This window comes from Pagrus pagrus, assembly GCF_965226575.1.
Source record: "Pagrus pagrus genome assembly, chromosome: 16".
Lineage (NCBI taxonomy): Eukaryota > Metazoa > Chordata > Actinopteri > Spariformes > Sparidae > Pagrus > Pagrus pagrus.
Window position 1 is genome coordinate 20399124 of NC_140200.1, and position 23017 is coordinate 20422140.

Here is a 23017-nt window from a genome sequence, read left to right on the forward strand (position 1 = left end):
CGGTAATACTCTTCAAAATAAAGCATTTATATTGTGCTTTAATTAGGAAAAATTAGTTTCAGGTTTTTATTTTATTTTCTCACAGGTAAAAAAAGAAGAAAAAAAAAGACCTGTAGATATTGTACAGTGGCCTATTTCACCTCAGTGTTGTGCATATCATTGGCATTTCTGAGGTTTAATAATTTTTTGGGTCATCTGTTTGTGTTTTAATGTTAAAAATTAAAAAAATATCATAAAATATAAATATATGAGAAATAGCCTTTTCTTTTCTTCTTCTTATTGATGATTCACTCAGCCAGGAGGAAAAGTAGGATGGATTAAGTCAAAAAATTTAATTACGATGAAGGCTGTGGGCCAGAGAGAAAATTCTAGAGAATTTATTTTTAAATAATTTTAAATCAACAACATAAATAGCTTTTTAAGCTGTTTTTTGTGAGGTAAAATGCACTTTAAATATGTATAATCCTTTATTATTAATCATTTTTCACAAACTGAGCACGGCAGGCAGAGTGACACTTGGTGCATAAGGTCAATCAATAAAGAGAACTCTGGATCCTGGTACCATTTTGCATCTTAACAATACAATACAATATGTTGGAGCTATTTAATTGTTTATTTGTTATTGATAATGTTTGATTAGTATAGTTTGATTTTGATTCAATTCGTGACACTATTTTCTATTATTAATAACTTAAGGTAAATATTATCCTTTTGTTTTGCTTATTTAGTTTTCTTTGTAAATTGGGTAACATTGGGCACTGGAGGTTATATATGTAGGAATACACAATACAATAGGTGTTTGCTTTTGGACTGTGACCCACCATTAAAGATAAGTACAGACTATTATTTGCAGTACAGTCAACATTGATGCATTAGCAGAACATCATTCTCATGACATCTGAACTGTTTCTTCTTTGTGTGTAAATTCTTCCTCCTTTGTTTCAAAGGAAAAGCCTAAAATCATGTGTGTGTGTCTGTTACCTCAGTTGGCTGGAGCCATGTGCTCATACCTTGGACAAACCACATGATGGCAGCACAATCATGTGTTTTGACAAGGGACAGATCTAAGAGGAGGTCTAGAGATAACAGTTAAATAGGAGCAGTGTTCTATATGAGATCAGTAAATTCATAGTTAAAGCCTTTTTCTGTTTCCTGTTCAAATCTGTTCACCAGTCACAGATTCTAATAATATGTTTGTCTCATTGGATTGATGATCACCTTCAGAGTCACTATTGGCCACAGGTTATGTGTTGACAAGGACTGAAAATATTACAGAAATGTCTACACTCAATACCTGAGTGTTGGCACAAATACCTCAGCAGTACAGTGATTAATCACTTTGATGTAGGTTGAACCAACACATTTTTCTACAAAAGGCCTCTTATCATTAAACGAAAGAAGCTACACTTCTTCAAAGATATTGTGGTCTCAGTGTCTTCAACCGAAAGCCAAAATTGTTTGAGTAATTGTGTGAAACCTTCTATGAAATTAATCTCTACAAGCACACACAAGCATCACATCCTGGGTTTATTATCATCCGTCACATCCTGCAGATCATTATCTGAATATTGTCCAATAATTACATCCAGAGTATTGAGTCATTTCTCAGAATTATGAAAACACTTTTAGGGAAGAGAGTTTGCACTTTTAAAAGACAAAACTTTTGCTGACTTTTCTTCAAAACAATCGCAGAGCTCGTTGAGTTATTATTGTTCTGTACACAACCAACAAACCCTGAAAGAGGAAAGGTTTGTTTTGTGTGTTGGGGGTCACACTGATATATTTTGAGCCAATATTGCTCTTTTATTAAAAATGGGATCCAGTCCAGCTGGTGTCATCCTCGTTCAGTGTGATGGATATTCTGTATACTGCAAGATCTCTGACCGCACATTTATTATAGAAGTGATCAATGCAACTGAAGGATGTACCAAAAAACACATTGACAAGATTAAAGGAGCAAATCTGAAAATTGACTCTTTTTTTTTAACCATGTTTAATACATTTAATATTTGCACAAAATCTCAGCCTTCATCTGCTTGATTCCAAAAATAGTGGTCAGATTTTGGTTTTGAAAAGCCGGTGGAGCCGTGGTCCTGCAGCCTGCATGGTGGAGATGCTCCAACGCAGCACAGATCCAACATGGCGCTCTGCCATTTCCAAAGAGACTGATCTCTTCCCTCTCTTGGTTTTTTCATCCGTGTGATGGTGATGCCAAGCTTTGGAGGGCCTGGCACCGAACACACTCTCCTCCTCCTGGTGTGTGTGTGTGTCTGTGTGTGTGTTTGCATGCTGTACCATCAAAACACACATACACTGTACAAACACACATTAACAGCGATGACAGATGAGTCACGGACTGGAACATTACTTCAGGCGAAGATCAGAGGAAGGAGGTCATCCAAACCTCCCCCCCACCCGAAACACAACACATACACATTCAAACACACACAAACACACTCACACACACACACACACACACACACACACCACAAAAGAGCAAACACAAACATATGAATATATTTTAAGTAGAAAAATCTCTGGTTCACCTCGTCTGCTGCAAATCCAGTAAGAGAAAATAATAGCATTCAGCTAGTTCAGGTAGCAGAGATAATCTTTTGATCTGACATTAAATTGACTTCGTGTCTGCAGAATTCATAATTTATTAAATTCAAACAATTTTATACAGTTGTAAAGTTCCATGCTACCATTTGCTCCACCTATTCTTTAATGCATTTTCTGGGCTGAGGTGACGGCCATGTTGGTGTTGGTAGTGACGTAGATATGAGTGAGACGATGTAGTTCACTGAACGGTGTTTCATCATCTTTATGATCAACTTTGACTTGCAAAATGATCTTTTAAATTGACAAACATATGTGATTCAGGGTGCAACACAAATTAAGATGAAAGAAAAAATGTCTCTCTCCATTGACTCTGCACAAATGTTATCCGAAAATAAGGTCCCATGGGGCACACTGGAAGTTTTGTTATTCAGAGCACCAGACTCTTGGAACAGCAGAGCGCCAAGAGCAATCACTGTTTTAAGAACAGCTGAAATGGTAGACGTGGTTAAATGTAGACTGTGTGTGAAATAACGGAAACAATTTAAAACGCATGAGCAAAGAAAATGAGGTTAGCTAGCTGCGAGCAACAAGCCTGTGAGGCATATCGTTATGATATACATCTCAAGCATAACCTCCTTGGCAGAGGTAAAAACACTTAGAAAAGACACTGGATGATTTCAGAAGCTTTTATTGTGTTTTATTCCTCTACAGACATTTGAAAAGCAAACTGCATCAAAATCAAAGCAAGTCCTTCTCAAATTGCATGAAAGTATGAACTTACTGAAACGCAGATTCTGTTGACACTAAATTGAATTCCTTCTTAAATGAGACTGTGTGGGAGTTTTACTAGATTTCATCTGCTCATTCTACACATCCCTCTTACAGGTTGAATTATATTATATACCGAGGAGTGTATCTCCTGTGAAGCCTTTCACCAAAGTGACATGTTGCATTACATTTTGAGGCACCGGTATGATTACTGTTAGCAAAGAGCTGAGAAGACTGACAGCCGTCATCAGTTTTTTATTGACGATCAGATTCTTTTCATAGAGATATAGCAGCTGGATTTGTGAGATAAATGCATGTTCATAATTTAAAATATGAAATTTGAATCTGAAAGCGTTTTGAAACTTAAAAATCATCCCATCATTGCATCCTTTCTAAATAGACCTGAGATGGTTCTTGTATCTCATTGGCTATCAGGACTTCTTCTTGATTTCTATTGGACAGGAGACTCCTGTCCCTCTCAGACCGCAGTATCCATCAGGGTTTTTACTCAGGTACTGTTGGTGGTAATCCTCGGCGTAGTAGAAGGTCTTGTCTTCGGCTATTTCTGTTGTAATCGGACCGAAGCCGTTGTCTGTCAGCTCCTGAAAGAAGCAACGACAAAGACACAAAATGTATAGATCTAGGACACAAACTGGTTGAAAACAAAGGATTTGTTGTGGTTTAAACGAGAAAAATAAATGAAAGAATGATGAAATAAGATTAAAGGAGACCTATTATGCCTTTTTGTTTTTTGCCTTTCCTTCACTGTGTTATACTGTACAGGTTCTTGCGCATGTAAACTATGTTGAAAGTTAAAAAGGTCCACACCAACAGAAGCTCCTCTCTCCCACGGAAAACACTGCTCCTGAAACGCCTCGTCAGTAATCCCGCCGTCAATTCTGTGACAGTTTCAGAAAACCGATTTGTGTTTTTTGAGCTTGAAAACATGTAAATTATTCTTGTAGTGACCCAAAATAAAATTATGAACCTGAAAAAGAACACGATAGTCTCCTTTAAGCCTTCAGTGATCTCTGTGGGGGAAAATAGAAAAAGAACGGAGTGCATGATGGGAAATTAAGTTCTATTTCATCTCTAAAATGCTGAAAACCTATAAATTCTCATGATTCCTATTAAAATGCCCCTAAAGTTGGGATTTTAAGGGAAAACAAATGCAGATATCCTTTGTTTTGCTCCAAATACTGACCTTTTAACATTTTTTATCTACTTTTACATTTATGTTTGTATTAGAGTCGACCAATATATCGGTTGGCAGATATTATCCGCCGATATTGACCTACCACAGATATATCAGTATCAGTTGTATGTTGGCCAATAGTGGAGTAAGTTTGTTAAACTGTGAAATATCCTGCCTCTGTTACATACGCAGCTTTGTCACAAGTGTTCGATAACAATATTTGATCATTAAAAAAAATTGTGTTTTTGTATATATCGATACATCAATATATTTTTTCACTCATTAACATCAGCATTAACTCCATAAATCTAGTATCCATTGTTATTTATCTGTATTGAAGTGACCATAAGAATCATTTGAATTCTCGTCAAGGCCTCACGCTTATTAGCATCTTAGAAAAAAGAGGAAATGTGTCATGTGTTTATGCAAAAGACATGAGTACCTCTAGGTACTGATACTGAAGAAAACAGACAAAACACACACATACTATACACACACACACACACACACACACACACACACACACACACACACACACACACACACACATTCACAGTGGAATCAGTTGGTGATGACACTTTCTCCTCCTCGTGATAAAAATTACTCAACCAGATGGCGTGTGGGTAAATTAAAAGACAAAGAGACACATGAAAAGACACACACACACTTATGAATGTGTAACGAGGGGTGCTGCTGTGTTTTTAAGCATGTGTGCACGCATGTTTACAGCAAAGCTTCTCATTTGATCATATCACGGAGGACGGAGGAGCCAAATTGGGTTCGACGTTTACATGTTAGGCCTTTTATCTAAAAAGCTGCTGTTCTTCCTCGCAACATGGCAGCTACTAAAACCCTCTGTGCACTGAGAAGGGAAACAAACCCAAAGCTTCTGACCGGGCTACATTAAATGTTTCTGGTGAGGCAAAAAAAAAACAGGAAGCTCTCAGCAAAGCCAGACATGTTAATTCATATATGCATGTGATGAAGTTAGTGTCAATATTGTTCCATGTTTATATCTGGTTAAAGTTTCACGGGGATGCTTCGATTACTGTCTGAGTATTCAGGTTAAATATTTAATAACTGGATGCCCCATTTAATTTTGAGTGCGCAACTGCAAAACTATCACGTACTATAATTTACAGCTTAATTATACGTTCCATACCCTGTGATTATGGAGTTGCAACTGATTTTTTTAAATTAGCAAAATTCCTGGACTAAGAATCACAAAAAAAAGCCTTGAACATCTTCATCCTCAGACGCTACAAACAAGTGAAACATAGCAGCGTCATCATGATGCTAAAGATCAGGATAAAGGAGCAACTGATATAAGCAATTATTTAATCTAAAAAAACATATCTTGTATCTTATTTTTTATACTTTCACATATTTTTGATGTGACAATTTTGTTGTATTGAATGTTTTTAGACCTGATCATTTTCATGGAACAAACTGAATATTAACAAAGAATCACATTTAATTTGCTCTCGTTCACAAACCTGATCAATCTACTAATATATAAAGAATCAAACTGCCTCATATCCATCTTAGCACAGGTTGACAGACACCAGTGTTTCCTTCACTCAACACATTCACCATCCCTCTCCACTCCTCTATCCAGTCCATTAGTTGAAAACCCAGAGGTCATGCAGGCCTCAGGGACTGGACCTGAAACCCAGGAGGGTGGACCTGGAACTTCCACAGGCAGCAAGGAGCATGTTTAAAAACAAAATGGGCTTTTTCAGAGCCTGTTTCAATGAGCTGATGTCAAGATCATTCTGGCTTTCAAAGGTCAAGGTGAGGTTAACTGTTGTTGTTCTACCTCCTGCAGCTGCTTTCAGTCAAACAGTTAAGGGCCTTGCTCCCAATATGACCTTGGCCACTTATGTGTGGCAGGTGTGTGGTTGAGATAAAAATGACGTTCGATAAAACTGGAGACCATTCTGCAATGGGATCACACCTGCTGTGACGTGAATGGTGGAATGGACCAGATGACATTAGAGAAGTGAGTCCGGTGAAACAACTATACCATGTTGATTGTTGATATCGTATTTTGCATACATATATATCAGTCTTTCATAGCTACAAATGGATACATTACTTCATTGCTATGCATTCTGCAAACGTGTGTGTAAAAATCAAAAATAGCATTAACAATATTAAATGGGTCTAGCAAGATTAAAGATCTTAACAACATTAGGAGGGGGTGCGCAAACAAAGCGCCAGATTCAACAAACATAAAAGTTGTTTGTAGTCACTTTCATCTAAGTTGCCAAGGTCATATTAAATATTGAATTGAATATAAAAATGTATAGTCACTGTATTGTCAGGGTTAATTCCCAAAAGCACAACAGAACGTGCATGCAGATGTGATACTATTATAAAGTCTGGCCAAGGTTCTCAGATACTGTGATTACATGACAGTGTGGCTGGTTATGTTTTCACCTTGGGAGTTTGTGTGTGTGTGTGTGTGTGTGTGTGTGTGTGTGTGTATGTGTGTCATCATTGTTATATGTTGTCCTGGACACCTACTGTTTTGGGAACCAGCCACAGAAGCTGTTTTGAGTACTGCCAGGTGATATGTCTGTCTGTCTGTCTGTCTGTCTGTGAACACATGTTGTCAATGTAATAGCACCATAACTGTGCAAGAGGCAGACATGAAACTTTACAGGTGTGCAGGTGAGATCAAAATGAAGGCGGCGTTTGAAGATGGGTGTGGTCTGACCCATGGTTACTGAGAACTCATGTAATAATGTAGTAAGGACTACAGAGTACTCATGGGTCAACATGTTAATGGGCATCATGGCTGGTGTGTTCCCATCCTTCTCACAGTGTAACATAATTCACCATTACCCCTTCACCTGAACAGTTTATGATGTAATATACAATGGCGGCCATGGCTGCCACATGACATTTTTGCAACGGGTCTATATCTGAAAATGTTCAGGGCTCCAAATTGTGCAACTGTACCAAGTTTCATGCCTTTATGAAAAAGATTTTTTGACATATCATCTGGACTATCTAGTTTTGTTATCACAACGTACCTGAATTCAACATTAACTGTTAATCTGAACAATTCATGATGTACAGTATATGGTGTGACTGTAATCCTTGACCATCAAAAAATGGGGTCAACACCATCTTTTCTGTGTTATCATGCTATACATAATTCAGTAATGGTGGAAATTAAAATGGCCGCCATGGCAGCCACGTGGCATTCTGGCGATGGCTCCATCTCTGAAAAATGTTCAGGGCCCCAAACTGTACAACTGTACCAAGTTTAATGCTTCTATGAAAAAGTGAACGATTCAGCTCAAATTAGTTGCATATCATCCAGACTAGTACCTAAACTGAACCAAACTGCAACCATTTCATTACATTTACCACAAAACGTCACGCAACTCTAATTTTACCATGTTGTCAGGATAAGTGTATTCTGCAACTGACATACCTCCATTTAACTAACATTGTTACATCCACCATTTTGTCAGACATGACAAAACAAATATGGATAGACATCTGTGTGGATATCTTTATGAGGACCTTCAACTTTAATTACACTACTACACTGTACTGTTCCCAGTTTCTTCGTTATTGTCCTGATTTGTTTTCATTTGTTTATTCTCTCAGCTTCTCTAAATTCTGATCACTATCATCGTGATTGATTTCCAGAAAGAAGAACATACTGAGGAATTGTAAATACAGAAAGTTAGTCTGTAAATATGAATAATTTGAAATACTGTATACAAACATTGCAACACATTGTAACTGGCAGTGATTGACAAGTGAAGACAAAACTATATAAAGCTACAGTGCAAAAAAGACAGATGATAAAGAACAGCAGTCTAAAAGTAGATCTATATATAAAAGAAAATAGTGTGATGGCATCCATTTTGCTGACAGATTTATTAAACAGCATAATTCCTGTTCTGAATGCACTTCCAGTTTGAGTGTAAAGAGCTCTCCGGGGAAATACTGAAGTTCTCTCTTTATTTATAGTACAAAAACACAATCAGACTTAAAGTGGTGCAGGGTAATTTCACACATTGGTGCCTCTAATAGTTAGTGAGGGGTAATTGTTTGAGAACCATTTTAACTTCATTGACGTCAGCACTCGGAAGTTGTTAAGGAAGATATCAGCAAACAAACCCAGAGGGTCTGTGCTGCTTTTATAACAGAAAATACCAACAAGACGAAAGACACCAAGGATCTAACGTTGGCAAGTTTAGCTTTTAATGGACAGGAGTTTACTCCCTGCTGTTTGATTCATCACTTCCTGTACTGACACCACAGCTTAATGCGAGGCCACCCTGAGACTGCACATTATGATTCAGGCTGGAACATTTGAGTACTTGTTACATTTATTTATTTTGTACCATTCAAAAAGAAACTGCTAAAAATAGTTTCATACAAACAAAGGTCTTTAGTCTGGATTTATAACAGATAAAGAGAGCTGACTTCACCAAGTTTCCTCTAGATATGTGTATTGTAGAACAAAATTAAACTACTGCCTGATGGCCTGAGAGATCTGGAGACTTTATGACAGAGAAGCAGATCAGAGCAGCACTTGTCAAAATCATATAGTGCTTTAAAAACAGTTCAGGTTCAGGTCAGAATATTTTAAAATCAACCCCACAAGTCTACTACATTATGTGCAAACACCAGCAGCTGAAATGCAGTGCAAACTGCAAATAAAGCATTCACTGAATTTCACTTTGATTTTAAAATCAGTGTGCTGTATTATCACAGAGTCTGTCATAATTTGCTTCTTAAGGAAACAAAATGAGACACAGTTTTAGTTTTCAACCAGAAGCACCAACGGAAGTTAAAGCATCCAAGCTTCACAGGACGAAAGCTGCACACAAAGCACGTTTTCTAAAGGCGTTGGTGATGGTTGAAGCTATGACTTGTGGTCTGCGATGAGTTTAAAGGATAACTACCGTTTTTTACAACCTGGACCTTATTTCTAGCATAAAATATGATCATTTACTCACCCAGATAACTTTGGCGTCATTTGAAGTCGTTCGGACGAAATTAGATCCAGTGTAGCGCCGTATATCCATATAATGTGAGCGCCACGAAACTAGTTCATTTCACCAATATTTTGTTACGATACGCTAGTGCTATTCCCCTCTGAGTCCGGGCTCGTCTGTTATCAACATCCGGGGACAAACTAGCAGTAGCAGCTACAGGTAAACAAGCCGGCTGTCGCGGGTGCGCGCGCAGCTCAGAGATGACATCTTCCAGGTCAGAGGTAGTAGGTCAACCTACAGACCCCGGATGCTGACAACAGACGAGCCCGGACTCAGAGGGGAATAGCACGAGCGTATCGTAACAAAATATTGGTGAAATGAACTAGTTTCGTGGTAGATAATGCTCATAGAGGCTGCGCTTCGGTGCCCGGATCACTCGCATAATATGGATATAGCGGCGCTCCACTGGATCTAATTTTGTCTGAACGATGCCAAATGACACCAAAGTTATCTGGGTGAGTAAATGATAATATATTTTGCTAGAAATAAGGTCCAGGTTGTAAAAAATGGTAGTTATCCTTTAAGCCACAAATGTCTGCGTGTTGGATTTGCTCAGAGTCAGGCTGGATGGAATTAAGGTTTTTCCCAAGATACACTTGAGGGTTCGGCAGGTCTTAACAAACCAGTGGGTCGTTCAGGATCCCAGAGAAACAGCCACACAAATGTCTCCAAATGACCTTCTGCATGTTTTGTCATGTGCAGTGTAAGTTTGATTTTATTCATCCTTACCCTTCTACTACATCTGAAATATTGTGCTTTTTACTACACTAGATTTGTCTGACAGCTTTAGGTACGACTGTTTTAACTCTTCTGATTACATAAATATCCTTTCTGTCCAGTGAAAACCATGTATCTCCACATGTTGTGATTCCTAATGTTTGCAGTAAACTAAGGATGCAGTGTTCCTTTATGTGCTAAGTACTTCTATACCTCTTTGATGACTGAGCACAGTGTCAACACAACAAACTAAATACTTTTGCTTATCCCCTCATCAACTCAGAACGCGCATCAAAGTAGAATTTACTGCAGTGTATAGTGATTTATTAGCCATAAACCGCAACAAGATCAATGTCAGAGAAGTAAATTATTGGGCAGGAGTGGTTTGATAACCTTCTATGAATGTTTTGACACGTTCTTTCTGGGTTGCCGTTGAAATCGACTGTAACTGCTCTGAATTCAAGTCGACGACAGCTACTCTCCTCCAAAACTGGACAATCTTTTCAGAGCCATCTTTCAAAGATTATGTTCAGCCATTCCTTTATGATAATGAATATTGTCTATCGATAGCTTTAAGCTAACAATAGTAGCACTGACATCAATCCAACACTTCCTGTGACACTCAAACATCACTACATTTTCCATTATTCTAGTCCAGAAGCATCCTCCCTGCCTTTTCAGCGTTTCAGTGCATTTGTTTGGGCTCCTGCTGCTGTGTGTTAGCAGCCTGCTATAAATGCATAATTCACATCCATTAATTTGCATGTCAGAGAAGTAGATTCCTCATTTGAAATGCAAATACCTTGACTGCTCTGCTAAAGCAAGGAAATGTGAACAATGCTGATAAGCACCCACGAGACAGAGAGAGGAACGGGAAAAACTGGAATGGAGAAAATGCGAAGCTGGCATGTTTAACACGCGAGCGAGGGAAAGGAAAGAGGAAAGAAAAGCAGCTGTTCTGTGTCCAGACGTAGATGTATGAATGTTTGTGAAAAGAAAACGTAGCCGGAGAGGTGCATCAAGAGAGAGAGATGCCAGAACAATGAGTACACACTGCTTCTGCACCCATGCTTGCACCCACCGAGCGAGCACACATTATTACATAAAGCAAGCATGCAAACACACACACACACACGCACACACACTGTTACCACTTCCACCTGCCATTTTAGACGCAGTGCACACCCTAATGATGGGTAGGAGGCAAGAGAAGAAAAGGGAGGCTCCTTTCATGCTGCAGACAACCGCCTGCAAGGTAATTTTCTGCAGTGCTGTTGTACCTTACACACACACACACACACACACACACACACACACACACACACACACACACACCAAATTCCCCAATCACTCTCTGTGCGAACAATACAATCAAGCCAGGCGGCATAGCGAACACAGTCAATACCCTGACACCAAATTAACCACACTGTTCTCTCTCTGTTGCCTGAAACTCCTCTCTTCCTCCATCTGTGTATCACCTCTTTCAGTCTACATCTTTTATGTTTGCATGCATGAAAAATGAGGCTGGTAAAGAAGGAGGAGATGTTATTTGACTGTAAGCATCAGCGTGGATGTTAATAAAAATTCAGGAAGTGTCTGGTAGGTGTTTCCTGGGAAAATCCTCCCTGCTGTGATGCATTTTTCAGTTTCAGGAGCGGGTAGTTAGCGTTAGCGGCCGTAGCCACCGTGGCTGCAGGGACAAAGAGAAGAAAGCCACCGAGCGCAACAAGAACGACTCGACCAAAGGGTTTTTTGGAGCACAAATTCATTAATATTTCACAGGTTAAGTAAAATGAATGTACGCAGGAAATGATGCATTTTCTCTCTGAATTATTGAAATTCCCTCATCTTTTCTGGCATGAAAGATGTCGAAGCTTTGCGTAAAACATCAGATACAGAGGATCTCACACCATATACATAGTGACAGATATAAAAAATGTTTTTTAAAAAAACCTGAGTCAAAACATAATCTGAACAAACCCGAACAGTCAGTGTCTGCATATGTGTGTGCGCTAGTTTTGCAACTAAAGCGATTTTTGTGGAGGACAGATTTAAGGCCCAGATGGTTTGGCATGGAGTGTGTTTGCTACAGGCCAACTGCTCTCACACACACACACACACACACACACACACACACACACACACACACACACACACACACACACACAGATGGGAGAGGGTGGGGGAGACAATCTGGTGAGAAAAAAATGAGAGAGGAAACAAAACCTAGAGAGATTGATAGAGAGATGAGGTGTTTAGATGAAGAGAATCTATCAACTGTTTCTTTCTGTGGGACAGAGGACCACAGATATTACCAGCTTCAGCAATCTGATCTGCTTTAGAAGGTATACATCCGTTTTAAAGACTCTAAAGATTTATACACCGCATGAAACTCAATGCATATGAGGAAAAAGTGCTATTCTCGGAGCTGCCAGCTAGAAATGTAAATATTGACCTCAGGATGATACCACACATACTCAGGGTGTCAACAGATTTAAAATAGCTAATCCTCTAAGGAGCAGCGATGAACGTGCTTCACAAAGTCAGCGCAATCTGTCTGTTCAACATCCCCCATACATCACGGAAATACGTGGAAATGTTGGTGTCATTTTTTGGTGTTTTTTTGCCGCAAACAGAAAATGTACAGTATCAAAATAAACTGACCTAGGGCCCTCGTTAATAATAATAATAGTAACAATAATATTTAATTATATGGCACCTTTCTTAACAAGGTTACAAGGTGCTTGTACTGTGTAATTAATCAAAATACTATACAGATAACTCTTAAAAGGAAATTAAAACCATGTCATGCAAATACAAAGAAACAGAACCAGTCGAATAAACAACATAAAACCACTCATTCATTATCCGCAACCGCTCATCCTTTACAGGGTTGTGGGGGATCATTTAAATTATACCTGAAACTGCCTCCTTGAATGAATGGTTACTGAGTTAGTTACAGCACTTCTCTTTGACGACAAAATGTTGACAACCCGCCGCTTTTGTGGTTTACTATCTGTTCGTTTTTTTATTTGGGTGCATGGAGGGTGTGGGTGCATGATGTGATCCATAGGAGACAAAAATAAGGTGAATATTATCACCTAGGATTTGAATTATTTTAGGATTGGAAACAGAACCGTCATAACTGAAGAAGTTAGGATGGCGTAGACCCTGTCCCAAATTCAAATTATTTCTGTAGTGGAGTCTGTAAACAAAAGATTTTCTCACGAGTGTACCTGTACAACCAGAGTAACGATAAATGTCTCAAATCTACTGTCTTTGTACTGTTTTCTCCTGAGTACAGTACAGCCAGAATAGGATTAGCAGATTATCACATTCTGTTTTATTTATGTTTTATACAGCGTTGTTCAAAATTTTAGTTTTTATCATGTTTCTTTAGACATAATTCGAACTCCAGTTACAGATGTCTACAGAACTTCTCGTGGTTTAAAATGAAAGTTTTTATGACGGCCAAATTTTACTCCATGAGGCAAAAGCTACAGGGTGGATTCGAACCCCGAGCCTGCACCTTTCCAGGTGAGTCATTCATCATTATTAAAGACCATGTTTTGGTCATTCGACCTTCATCAGTTGGCTGATGTTCCAAGGTTGGATGACAAAACATGGTCTTTAATGAAGCTGATGATTAGCTCCCCTGGTAAAGTGCATGCTTCAAGTTCAAATCCACCCTACAGCTTTTGCTGCATGATGTATGACGTCTTTCAACGCTGTCAAAGACGTTGAAAAGCCGTCTTTTGGATATGTTTTTCCTCCGTGGGACGCTTTCTGGTTGTTAATCTACTCAAGTGCTTCAACCAAGGAACCAGACTTTGTTTCCATAAGATCATGAATACAGTGTGCGATTAGTTCAGAGACTTCAGCAGCGATGGAGGGAGAACGAGTAAAACAAAGAGCAGAGAGACTGCAAGAGACAAATCCTGCTCGAGGAAAAGATTTAGAAAGAAAAGGAGGGGTGATCAAGAGAGAAAAGGAAGTCTAATGAAGACCAGACTACACTAGAATAGAATAGAAAAGAATAGAGTAACCTCCTCTTCGTCAGTTTCCATGGCAACAAGCCCTGTTGGTGGGATAGTGGTGCAAAAGTCTCAGCGGGAGAGAGTTCAACAGAGGGAGTGTGTGAACATCTTTCGTGTGTGTGTGTGTGTGTGTGTGTGTGTTTTGACTCTAAAAGCATATGGACATATATGGCAAACACGCACACACACACACAGATATCAATTATATTTCAGCATTCATCTGCTGATGCCAAAAAACCTCTGAGTGTTTCTGAGACTCAAAGAAAGAGGGATGGGCAGCAGAGGGGGATGCTGGGAAATGGAGTCAGAGGAAAAAAAGAGGAGTCCAGATTGTATGGAAAGAGAGATGGAGAGAGAAGAGAGGACTGATGGATGAATATATGTGTGTACCTTCTGGTATTCATCTTTGGAGGCCAGAGCTTCGTCGAGATGCTGCTTTGTGTAGGTGTAGATAGCAGAGCGGTACGTCGTCCCAACATCATTCCCCTGTCGCATCCCTGAACACACACACACACACACACGCGCACAAATGTGAAAATGAAAATTTCAGCTGACGTGGGGAGCCTTCGTCTTCAGTTGTTGGCAGAAGCAGCATCACATCATCTGAAAACAACAGCTGACAGCATTTCCAAAAATATAACTTGTCTGTCTTGGCAGAACTGAGAGCTGTTTTTGACTGTGAGCTGATCATTTCATCACGTATCCTTTCATCATTTCAGCGTCAGCTTGTCAGACTGTCAAACACCATGTTTGGTTTGCTCAAAGGTTTGAGTCACGCGAGTAGTGTGGCTCTAGAGGTCAGTCAATCTGTCAATCCCACACAACACCGAACATGAAGTATTCTTGTTACAGACATTTATGATCCACAGAGTTTAAGCTCTGATGACGTTGGTGATCTTGTGACCGACCAACAGGTCAAATTTCCACATTTGATATCATGACAAGATTCAACTAAAACTAACACATTCTCATCGGCTTTACCTGTGTTTGCTAAAATTAGCATGCTAACATGTTTTACCGAGTTACATGATAAACATCAACATATTATGAAGCTACATTTTTATGTATGAATTAACTTGTTTTTATGGGAATTTTGTTTTATGACAAACATTAACATGTGAACATCCTAATATTAGCATGCTAGCAATCAATGTTGAATGCTGAATGTTGCTTAATACTGTAACATTATAAATAAGCTTGTTGAAAAGTCAACATGCTACGAATTACATGATAAACATCAACATGTTAAGATGCTAATACTTGTATGCTAGCAATTAAATATGCTACATGTTGTTAAATATTGTCAACAAATGAACTGTGACCATGTTAAAATGCTATTGTTAGCTTCTTAACATGTTAAACGTACAAAGGTTTTATCTAGACGTGCTAAGGGCAACACTGAACTGGACTCTCCTCCTTCATGAAGGAGGGTCTTCATGAATTTAAAGTAATTCCAGATAACCTCCAATTAGCACTTGCAGGTAAAATGACCCGGATGACCAAAAATCTTCACCGACATGCTGAATTGTCAGCATATTAACATCCAATGCTTACACACTTTTCTGGTGTGTAATGAGTATTGCAGTCTCATTGCTAAGACAGGACAAGTTTGGATGAATTTAGATTAGGAGTGCAAATATAACTCTGTGAAGGTGCAAGAATAAAAATATCAATCAAACGATTTCCAAAATCTAAAATTAGCATAGCTAGCATAGCATCAGACTTGTAGTCTTGTTCTTATTAAGATTTCCACCAAAGGTACAGCACATGAATAATATACGACTTGTGACTAAGTTCCTCTGCCATCCAAACCATTGTTGTTGTTGGTGCTATTTAATATAATTTCATCAAATCAAAGAAAAGGGAAGCGGAAAAAATATTTAAATATTTGTAGTGTTCCCTGTATTAAAGCACTCTTTCATTAAGTTCATCAATTGAAACGATCTCTCTGTTCTCCTTCAGGAGTTTGGTTATGAGTGTACAGTATCTGTGGCTGAGGTCGTACCTTGAGTCGGGTCGTGGCTCTCCCAGAAAACTCTGAGCAGGTTGGCAAAACTGATCTTCTCTGGATGGAAGACGACTCTCACCACCTCAGTTTGACCTGTCATACCTGCAAAATACAACACCAGTGAGTTCATGTGTGTTTACTGTCTATTAGTCAACTGAAATAGTTAACAATTAGAATTAATGTTCTTTCGGTCATTTTTCAACTAAAATGTCAAACATTTGCTGCTTCCAGTTTCTTAAATGTGAGCATTTGCTGCTTTTCTCCATCATTTAAGACAGCAGATGAAGAGTTTTTGGGTTTTGGACAAAATAATCAATTTGAAGTCGTCACTTTTGTCGACTACGTGATGAATCATCAGATAAATCAATAATAAAAATAAACATTCATTGCAGCCCTACGATTAATCAACTGATATGAATGTGGCTTTCATCACAAATGTCTGAGATTCCTCAGATGCTCAGCTTAGGAACATTTTTCTATTACAAGTATTTCTTTTCTTTCTGGGATGTTTTCATGTATTGAGCTTTCAAATAAAAGGTGCAATCCATCATTTTCGTCCCCTTTGTATGAAAATGAATGTAAGAAAAAATATTAAGAAATTCTTCTTGCAGCTAACAAAACAAGCTCAACTCAAGGTCAACTTACTCGCTTCATCCAGACCACTGACCAATCATGATGGAACTTTACATGTTCAACCTTTTCATTATTAGGATTTATTTGTTGAGATGCCCTCAAACAGCCCTGGAAATGCTCATGGTAGAAAGCTCCAGAACAAGTGGACCTTGAGTTGAGAGTTGGCAACTGCTGTTTACAAGGTCAAGACAAACTATCGAGCTCAACTTTTAAGCCAACATGGATACAAAAGCCCTAAAAGTGCTCAGATTAATAGAAAGCTTGACCACTAAATGTCCATGACAGCTGCTGATGAAGACTGTGTCTGGAGCAAATGCTTGTAGATTTTAGAAACATATCAAATCATTCAGTCCGAAGCTGAATGTTCGACCATCACAAATGATCAGTCCTGCAGACGGACTGATAGCAGCTGGTGTTGGTAATGAGTGTGACCCATTACTCTGCACCTCATCTTCCTCTCGTCCCTCATTCTACCTCCACTCCTCTCTTTCTCTCTCTCTCTCTCTCTCTGTCTTATTACTTTTTTAATATCAGGAGTTATGGATTCCTACAGTAGATATTGGCGAATGGAGACAAAGCAGCGGTCGATATTAAATTAATGCCTCACCGGGCCAATCTCGCAGGAATAAATTCATCTCGGACAGGACCAGAAATAAAGTAGTAGTGGTTGGAAGCAGAGCAGAGGAAGACGCTGCAGAGCTGTTGTGCACATGATGTTAATTTACTGTAATCGTATCTTACATTCTCATTATGTCACATGAGCAACTGACTATTTGACAGCGTGTGTGTTTGATAGTTAACCGCGAGTCTCATGTACAGATCCAACAAAACCCTGAGAGTGAAGATGATTAGATCTAAAGCAACAACAGCAAATATTACAATAAAGCATACATTTTTTAAAACTAAAGCTGATAAAACAGCTGGGATATCAATACCAAACACAATCTTCCTGGTACTTTTCCTTGAGTATTGAGTATCGAGTGTTTTTTTCTAGAAAACCCTTTTGTTCATTTAAAACAATATTTGTTGATTATTTTTGACACAAAACTGACAAGTCTCCTGGTGATATAACTGTAGCTAATGTGTTGGTAAGATTATTGAGCAACATTATCATTCATTTAGAGTCGTGTTTCTCACCACATGATGAAGGGAAGTCCAATCTTTCCTCTAATTTAAGCTCTGCTTTCGTCACCACCACCTCAAGTTAAAAATATAGTATTTGGCTCTTTATCGGCTAAGTTCTCCACAATGTTCACCAGCTAAACGCAAACTAGAAATGCTAAAGAGTGGAAAATGAGGGTTGCCAGCCTGTCACCACTTTTATCTGCTTTTACATCTGTATGAAAGACTAACTGAATCTCTAAACTCACATTTCATTCTGTCTTGAGAAAAACTGGTTGTCTTTGCGACAGTGGGGCCAACAATAATGCCACTTTGAACCACTTGAGGTGGGAAAAGCTGTCCGTTTCCACTTTGAATGTTGCCATAACGAAACATAAATTCATTGTTTTGAAATATAACAGTCAAAAACTGGCTCACTGACTCTCTGACTAACACAGAATTATAGGAAAATACTAATTTAAGCAAGTATTTCATGCAAATTTTCTGTCAGTTTCCGACACTTGGACATATTTCGATCAGCACAAATAAAAGCATTAAGGCTTAATAATTGAATGATGTAATGATGAAATGATATGTAAGTGATATTTGATAGAAGACGTATTAATTGATTGACTTTATTATTTCAATTCTTTGTTAAAATCGAATGTTTATTATTTAGTATGGTATTAATTACTTTGTGATATTTCTCTTCAGTTTGTTTTATAACACTGTAAAAATAATCATGTTTGACTGGAGATGAAGTGAAGCTTTGAAAATAATGAGAGACAAAAACTGCAAATGAGAAGAATAATGAGAAGTGTGGGAGGACTTTCAAATCTCGTAATTCTACCTGTTTTATACAAAAATAAAAAAAAACGTGCAAATTTAATCAGCACAATCTGAACCGACACGGATCCGACTGTCAATATTTAACCAACAATGAATATGAAGCTCAATCTTCTCTTTTTTCCGTCTCTCCTGGAGATGATTAGAGTCATGTTTCACCGCTCTGTGAAAAAAAACTGTGCTAATTAAAAAACAAACATCCAGCAGTTCAAACCAGGTTCACATGTAGTTGGTAATGAAACAATTTGTGTAGAGCAGAGGAGTATTAAGAGACCAGCAGGCTAGTTTAGTATAAATAAATAAATAAATAAATAATCTATGGTTTATTTAAACAATAGGCAAAATGTGTGCCACAATTCTGCTTCACAGGAATGGAATTATGAAATGTATGAAGTTCACAGATATATTTTTATACAAAATGTAATCCTACAGATTGTTGGTCGTGTCGTGAAGCAACCAAATCTGCAGAAAATTAGAGAGCAGTTGAAAATGCATGCCTACAATAGAAAGTGACCTGTGAGTTTTGTTGCTGAAAATGCTCCACCACAGACAAATCACACACTCAGCTCGTGTTCTCAAGCATTACACATATATTCATGTGTTACTTCACCCAGATTTACCAAATCAGAATGCAAGAAAAATGCAAGAAAACTGGGTCAGTGGATGCTTCCTGGATGAAATGTGTCCATATAACTCTAACTAACTAGTATATTTCTTATCATTACCATCTTTAAAATATCTGTCAATCAGTTCATCATTTCGGCCCACAAGAATTAAAAGAGACTCTATCTGGACAACTACTGGATGGATTGTCATCAAATTTTGTCGAGGCAATCATGGCCTGCAGAACATAAAGCAGAGTGACTTTGTGGCTTTAAGTAACATGTCTCCGGATGGACTGCCATGGAACTTGTTGTAGACATTTAATAAGATTTAAGATTTATTGCACAACACAACGACTGAGCAGTGGGGGATTATGTTATGTCATCAATACTAGTGCTGTTACCTTAAACAGGCAATAGACAACTTTTTTGATTTAACTTATCATTCTGAACTAAATACTAATTGCACAGTGTAACAGCTGTAGAAAAATGATTCCATCCATGCGTAGACTGGTTCCCTATAAACCTTGCTTTCACTATGCTATCCAGTCTGCCACCAGGCTGGATTGAAGGAGTGGACTGGAGGAGTGTCTGCAATTGTGTAACCATAACAGGAAGAGGCACTGTTTCACCCGGTCACTATCCCCAGGTAATGGAACAACTGGAATTACTGTGGAAACTCTTAAGAACGTTGTTATGGTGTTATGGGGCCCATAGATTTGTTTAGCACTAGAGACTTCCACCAAACCGAGCCATCTCACTAATATAGAAATAAAATAATTTAATCTTGTGGGTCTTCTCGACTTTCCCAATTTTATTGGACCGAATGGCTTAACTTATGATAGTGAAAGACAAGTCACTTTGCGGAGGTTGTGACGCTCAAAGAAATGTATCCACCGTTTCACAGCCGCTCCTTTCACAATGTACACAGTTTGGCCACAACAAAAGTTGGCTTCAAAGCCCAGCGCTCTTCCTGGGGAGAGCGGCAACAATTAACACCACAGGGAAACGCTGGGGAAGGTGGTGTGAGGGGTTTAAAATAGATCAACTCTCACTTCGTCTAACCTTTAGGAATAGACAAAGTTGTCCGCCTCATCTGTAAACAGGTAGATTTGGTTGCTTAACTCCATCGTCAGACAAATCACAAATCCTACAGCAAAACTTTGAGAACTTAGAGTATTAAATTCCAATACTTTGGTTTCTGTCTAAAAATACCCACACTGCTATCGGCTGCACTTTGTGTTTATTGCTAATTAACAAATGTTGGAATGCTAACATGCTAATGTAAGATGGTAAACAGAGCTAATAGCACTTCTGGGCCTAAGAAAAACCTTTGGTCATACTCTAATTTATGGCATCGCTTCTTTAACTGATTTTTGTATTCATTATCATTAAATTTGTCGTGTTTTGCCCAGTATCATTTTCACAGTTACACAATTGCTGTCTTCACCCATGACTGGAAGTGTGTTATCTTGCTGCACCGACATGGGCAGTAAGCACAGAAAATATTAATGCAACGGCGAAACTTTTCAGCCTGTTTGACAGTAATTTGTTTATGTTAAGTGTCTGGAGGAATACAACTCAGTTAGAAAGAAACAGAGACAGGTGGTGGTGGTGCAGGTCTAATGATGGATTCACTCTGTACTGGCTGGCTGGAGGAATCACGGGGAGGTCTGGACATGCATCACACAGAAATACACAAATAAACGCACACACACACAAGCACAGTCTGCTCAGAGTGGTCAGGCATCAATAGCAGCCTTATCCATGCCCCAGTATAATAGGGCCTGGGGGAAATTATTCACTCTTCTGTTTATGTGTGTCTTGTTTTCCACAATCTATTGACTCTCAGTAGACAACAAACTGCCCAGTACACTCTGTGAGATAAGATAGGTAAGATAATCCTTTATTAATCCCACCGCGGGAAAAATTGCAGTGTTACAGCAGGAATGGGGATACTGCAGTACTGTAGCAAGAAGAAGATATAATAAGAAGTCCACAGACGCACCGGTTGAATTCACATTATTGCACAGGAAATACTGAACGTGCACAGTTTAGTATACATTTATATCACACATGAATGAAGTTGTCAGTTTCTGTGCGTGTGGTGGGAGGAGTGTTGATTGTAAAGTGTGATTGAAGCAGGATGGAACGACGAGTTTCTGGGTCTGAAAAGTAAAGCCGAGGTGGAGTGCCACCAGCTGCAAGGAGAAGTCAGATTCTATCTAAGCTTATGAGAAAATTACCCTATTTCTCACTTGATGTATTACCTCAGTAAACAGTTTCCTAATGAGTTTATGGCCTCAATCTGTAGTTTAGAGTCTTCTTCAATACAACACGATGTTCATTTAGTAAATTAAGGTCCCATTTTGAGTAAAATGGATGATAAAGCAGGGTATGCTTTAAGGGGTGGCTACCTTGTGATTGACAAGTCACTACCACAGCGCTTCCTTGGGTTCTCAGTCAGATCCAATCAGGATATCCTTCCCGGCTCCACCCTCTTGTCCAAATATGGTCACTTTTGGTTCCAAAAAACAAGATGGCGATGGCCATAATGGGGATGCACAATATATATTGAACAGATAATTTACCGGCTCAATAATGGAAGATTTACATAATCGGTTATCAGCAGATAAAGAAATTATAGTGGATAAATGTAGCCGATAATACGAAGCCCATTGCTTTTGACGACTTAAGAAATGCAGCATCTACACACAGTAGGTGGTGGTATGCACCTTTAAAGTTGTTTTGTGAGCAGCCAATAAAAACAGAGAACAACAAACATGCTGTTAATCGTATCGGCTGAAAAAAATCCCTATTGTGCAATCCATCGCTGTAACGCCAAACTCAGGGTGGAACTTCTTCTCAGCCCGGGAGTTCATTTCTGCCACTGCCTTTACTAAGTCAAGGCAGCTTTCTAGGACAGAGCTGGTCTTCTTAACCAGTGTGTGGATCTCTGCCTGTTACTCAAATGACACTCCAAGTGACCTCGATCTACTCAGCAAATCCAGTCTGTTCTGGCCTGGTTATTGGGTGTTTGTGGGATTTTTGCCCTTAACTCAAAGTGCATTTGTCAGTCCAGTTTATTATTCAGCTGACCACCTCGATACCGACATCAATCATCAATTCCCCGGATGTTCACTAGTTTTGGAGGTGAGTGTTGAGATGTGTCAGTGTATGTGTGTGTGTGCGTGTATGCAGAAGCTACCTGTGCAGACTTCCTTGTAGGTGGGGTTGGGTGTGTACCCTCCTGCATAGCCCACTTGGGTGGAATACACACCCTTTTGTCTCCAGAACTTCCTCTCTGCTCCCCAGAAGCAGCCCATACCTTCAAGAAAAGATATCAAAAGTATGACAAACCTTTAACATTAGAGCACAGAGAGGGCCGGGCCACACTATGCATCACAGTTGTGAAGTATTTACCAATCTTAATTAATCATTTGAATCACCTTTACACTTTCTCTGTCTTTCTTTGTCATACATAACTGCAAATTGAATAACTTCAGGTTTTACTAGCT

General features: G+C 38.8%; 1 protein-coding gene across 1 annotated transcript in view; it reads right to left on the reverse strand.

The window, feature by feature from the left end:
* Positions 1-3234: 3234 nt before the first annotated feature.
* msraa (methionine sulfoxide reductase Aa) overlaps positions 3235-23017 on the reverse strand; it is a 40195-nt gene continuing 20412 nt past the window's right edge. Inside the window, exons 3-6 of the mRNA XM_084377740.1 lie at positions 22708-22827; positions 16315-16419; positions 14700-14806; positions 3235-3932 (exon numbers count right to left, since the gene is read on the reverse strand). Coding sequence (XP_084233866.1) covers positions 3762-3932; positions 14700-14806; positions 16315-16419; positions 22708-22827 — 503 coding nt within the window. The 3' untranslated portion in view covers positions 3235-3761. The remainder of the gene's footprint in view (positions 3933-14699; positions 14807-16314; positions 16420-22707; positions 22828-23017) is intronic.